The following is a 5,168-nucleotide window of genomic DNA, read 5'->3' as shown; positions in this document are numbered from 1 at the left end:
GAATCAGTTGTTGCAACTACATACACCAATATATGGATTAACTACAATTATATGAAAAAGCTATGGAAGTTAAGTTGTCAACACTTGAGAGGGATCATCCCTCCAAGTCTCATAGATTTGTCTTCAAATCACAAACAAAATCAAAGGTATTAGACAATAGCCACAAATGCACCCCATCATGAATTGTATTTCCCTTGAATTCTTTAAGGTGAGTAGGCCCCAATTTACTCAAATGAGACTTAAAGCCCAAGAATTAAATGAACTCCCACACATTTACCACTTATAATCAACAAGAAATAAAAACCACTTGGGGACTAGCGATGCTCTTTATCCCACTTTTGACTTTGATTAATCATTTGAAGGGATGACAAAGAGGACTTGGGTTACTAATTTACTCTATTGCTTATTCTTGAGACTGAATCAATCATAACTTTGGAATGTATTAGGTGCTCAATTGATATCTTAGGCTCATAATCAACAATGCATGCTATATTGATAGGCTTGACAAATAATGCTTGTTGTTCAAGTGTATTCGTGTTGTAGTGATAAGCTTGAAAAGTAATGCACATGTTCAAGTGTAGCTTCACCCCATATGTGCATTCTTTTTTTGTCATGAGGCTCCATTCATTATAAGGGAATGGTGTATCAACTCCATCAAAGACACTTGATGGTGGGTTTAGGGTTTCATAAATTTTGATGGAACAAGAATGTGTGTATAAGGAGAATGGATCCCCAAGGCTACACTTGAATGTGTGGTTGTATCCTTCAAGCCTATCACTAAGATATGAAATAACTAAGATTTTGTAACCAATATATGAATTAACTATAATTACAAAACAAATCCATGATTGTTTCCACTCTTCAAAACAAGTGTAACGTGCTTGGATTAGTTCTCTAGGTCTTTACATCATGTCTTAGCCCTAAACCAAATTTGAGAGGTAGTTAACCATAGCCATGTCATTACATCCACATTGTGTATCTTCTTCCCCATGGAATCTTTGAGTTGATTGTGTAGGCCCCAATTTTTTCAAATAAAAGACATAAAAGCCAAATAAATAAATTTGTATTGGCACTTTTACTTTGAATATTCTTGAGCAATAAGATTCATTATGCATATGAAAATAGTATGTAGTCTTCTTCTAACTTTGATTCAACTTGAGGTAAGACTTGGAGGACTCGATGTAACCATCGAATTTCTCAAGTGCTTGTTGCAAATGTGCTCCAATAATCTAGAAAGGGCCAAGTAGTCAATTCATATCTTAGTGTTGTAATCGGCAATTTCCTCATGTCATAGTGAAAGCATTGATGAATATCTCCAGGATTGCAAGTAGTTGGCTCAAAATTTTAAGATTTCTCTATTATTTAGACTTCTATATGGTAATATGTTGAAGATATGGGAGATCTCCCAATATCTATTGTAAATATAGGGGATTAATCCCTTCATTGTAATGTACCTTCAATCACATCCTTTTCTAATCTCACATTGCTCTTACCCCCATGGTGGACTTTTGACACCAAACACTCCGACAGCGTGTTAAGGAAAGTTTATACTATCATCAAAGGTGAATTCCGAAAGATATTTGGGCTGATTTGGGCTGATATCTTTAGTCATATTCAGAGAATTAGCTATAGCATTGTTCGTTTAATTCATTTCTTACTCTACAGAAGACATCTTGTCAAAATATGCAAGTATTATGTGCCCCTATGGCAGGGTAATGTTTGTAGATCATTCATAGATGCTTTGAGTTGAATTAAGAGAAGCTTTTTCTCTTATTTCTTGGCTATGGTAACCTATCCTTATCAGGAACTCAATTTGAAGCTCTCTTGAAGCAAGTATCTTTGCCCTAGAATCCTTGTAATTGACTCATAAGCTTTTGTCCCTAACAATCTACATTGAATGTAATCATGCAAAGTTGATTCATGCTATGGTATCATGTATAAATGTTGGGATGCAGAGTTGTTTATGATACATTACAGCATATTGTACTTGATTTTATAATTTGTGATTGCTCTTACAGTCAAGAAAACAAGCTTGATTTGAGTAAGAACTTATGAGATAATACTCTTGTGATCTTTGCTAAGAACATGCAGTTAGAAGCTCTATCAACATCTTCAAGAACTTGGCTTGAAACCTTCAACCCTTCTCTTGTCTCTACCATCTCCGGAGTCTAAGCTCTTGAACCCCTATACATTCTTCTCTCTCAAACCCCTGTGATTGACCGTGAATTAGTACCTCTTGAAACTTCAAACATTCAATGAAATCTACTTATCTCTTGAAGACACATCTCCATCTATCTTGTCCAATTTTCTTGCCAAACCCTTGTGGTGACCTTCAACCCTACGCGCTACTGCGACAACGTTATATATACATATATTTATGAATGATCCCCCCTCCCCCCCTCTCTAGAGCTCTCACTCAGAAGTGTGGAAGCTCCCTAACTTAATTTTATGCTTTGAAGAGTGCTACCCGCAAACTACCCACATGTGATAAGCTAGCGGTAGAATTTTGATGTCTCCTTTATGTCCTGTCTATGGCAAGAAAAAGGAGTGTGTATATCATATTTTTTGGGAGTGCCCTAAAGTCTAGCCAACATGGAAGTAGGTTAGAAGATTGCTTGAGAAAGCCAAGTTTAATAGCTCCTTGAATGCAAATGTCACATTGCTTGATGACCTTGGAACCTTTGATGAGGAAACCATCAGACTCATCCACCATACTGAGAGGTATGAGTGATCAAGTTCCTTTTGAGTCATAGAAATGCTACAATCTTTGAGAATAAAAGATTGCATGAACCTATAAAACTAGTTCATACGCTAAAAAGTGATACCTTAGCTTTGCTCAAAAAGATCAAATCCTATCGGCATGTTTTTAAAGTTATGCATAAGAAGCTACTCGAACTTAGCTTTTGGGCCTTATGCCTAAAGCATCAATGTAAGATGCTTTTTTTAAAACTTGACGCCATATGACCACATCACAAAAAAAACATTTTTTCTGGGTTCTCGAGAATCATGACAACGTCTATGATGTTTCCTCCAATCCTCCAGTATTCACAAAAGATAGAGCTTATTGTGGAGATGAAAGCCCCTAGTCGTGATTTTCAAAGAGAAGACCATGACCTTGGGCCGAAGGAAATCGCTATATGTATCTGTGTCCAAAGCCGACTATTTAGTTTTAACATTAAGAAGCACTGGGGGTGGGGGTGAAGAATGCGTAAGGCTCGTAACGGAAGTAGCAGCTAGCGTAGTGAGCCTGCTCGCCGAGGGTGGAGTCACAGATGACGCGGTACGACTGCTGGGTGAGGCAGGAGGCGCACTGGGTCTGGTTGAGGTAGCCGAGGCACTGCGCCAGGGCCCACTCCCCGCTGGCGTTGGCGGAGGCGTAGCCGCCCTCGGCGGGGGCCCTGCCGATCACGTCCTCCATCAGCGTCTGGATGGCCTGCAGGGCCACGGGATCGCTGGTCTTGGCGTAGCAGAAGCCGATCACCCAGCTGAAGTCCGGCGGCGACGCCGTGTAAAAGTCAGAGGTGTTGTCGTAGCGCACGAAGCAGGGGTCGAGCTGGATGCGCGCCCCGACCGACGACGGGCATCCGGCCTGCAGCGACGCCGTGGCCTCCCTCACGCATTCCTGGCATGATGATGATGATGACTCCCCCTGATTATCGCCATCGATGGTTTGGTCCCCCCGGCACTGGAACAAAGCGAACGCCGCCCCGCCGCCGTTAACGTCGTCCCCTGCAGACGCTGTGCTGTACCGCCTTGTCCTGGCCAACGCCCTCAGCCTCTCCAGCGCCGCGTCCAGGTTTGTCTTGAATGCGCTGCTATTGAGCGCTGTTGCGGAAGTCGTATTGCGGAGGCAGTTCAGGTAAACCTGAGCTGTCGCCGTTGGCTGAGGCTGCAGCTGATGCAGGATCAGAAAGGGGCTGATCACCATGACCAGCTGGAGAACATGTGTTTTCTGCAGCCCAATCGGCCATTCCATTCCCTCCCCAAACCTGCGCTAACTACAGAAATCAAGGTTGAAACCTTCAGTTGGAGCTCATAATGGCTAGCCTGCACTCCATTCAACCGCCTTTGAGACAGACGGCTGCGCAAACATTACGCCATGGATTTCTGAAAGTCTAAAGGTCTACCATGGCTGGTCACATTTGTGGTTGAACGGCAAGGGCAAATACCTTTTACGCTTTAAAGCAACCAATCACACAAGTTTGGTACTCTTTTCGCCCATTCATAATTTCTTTCTACACGCATTTGATAATATCCCTCTCCTTTTTTCTTCAAAAGTAACTATCACGCGTCTTCCTCCATTCAAACATTTAATGTTGGCGAATTGTTCAAACTTGGTACAATAAGCAAGTAGCACTCCTTAAATTGACTCGGTAAATTACCCTTCTAAAGTTCTCTGCTACGAATGGAGAGAGAGAGAGACAGAGAGAGAGAGAGAGAGAGAGAATGAATCTTCTTTTCAACCATAGAAAATAGAAACTCAAAAAATGTATAGCCTTTATGTAGGGATAGAAACCTATTTTCCTTTCCCAAAAGTCTTCTCTCAAGATCTTGCAATCGCTAATGTCTAAAAGTTGCAATGAAGAAGTCAATCCTCTTCCTAATCACAAATGTATAAAATACAACTTTCTTTTCATCACAAAAGTCATCAAGCCTTGGTCAAGGAGCACAACATGTATATGTAATATTTTCCTATAATTGGAACTAGGCACTGCACACCTGGATTCTCTCAGTGCATCACGTCGATGTTCTCTCAATGCTTCACACTATTATTTTCTTGGTCACACTAAGGTTCAAAGCACCGAGGCCTAATATTAGTGCTTCACACTAATATGAGAGAGAGAGAGAGATCGATCTTTTTGCATACCAAACCTCCCCTTTTATGCCACATATGATTGGGGATTTTCCCACTGGTTTGAGATTCTCAAACCAAACTTTTAAATAATATATAGAATAGATTTAGCATATTATGTTGGACTACATATAGGCTCTTAAGAGCACTTGTCTTCACATTATTTCTATAAAAAAAACACACACACATACATGTTCAAAAATGAATAAGCAATACTTTGTTAGGTAACATCAAGACCACATGATTGGTTGGAATGCAAACTCTACATGGAACTAATGCAAAGTGACTAAATATATGAAATTTTAGAGCTTCCATT

General features: G+C 40.8%; 1 protein-coding gene across 1 annotated transcript; it reads right to left on the bottom strand.

Moving 5' to 3' along the window:
- Window positions 1-2,688: 2,688 nt before the first annotated feature.
- On the bottom strand, window positions 2,689-4,151 carry LOC148015439 (plasmodesmata-located protein 6-like). The gene has a single exon (XM_087665786.1). It carries the CDS (start codon window positions 3,974-3,976, stop codon window positions 3,176-3,178), a length of 801 nt encoding a protein of 266 aa, XP_087521912.1. The 5' UTR covers window positions 3,977-4,151; the 3' UTR covers window positions 2,689-3,175.
- Window positions 4,152-5,168: the final 1,017 nt, after the last annotated feature.

This window comes from Lygodium microphyllum, chromosome 24 (assembly GCF_053477565.2).
Source record: "Lygodium microphyllum isolate KBCC chromosome 24, Lygodium_microphyllum_v1.1.10, whole genome shotgun sequence".
NCBI classification, from domain to species: domain Eukaryota; kingdom Viridiplantae; phylum Streptophyta; class Polypodiopsida; order Schizaeales; family Lygodiaceae; genus Lygodium; species Lygodium microphyllum.
The sequence above is the reverse complement of the archived record's forward strand: the minus strand, read 5'-3'. Positions and strand labels throughout refer to the sequence as shown.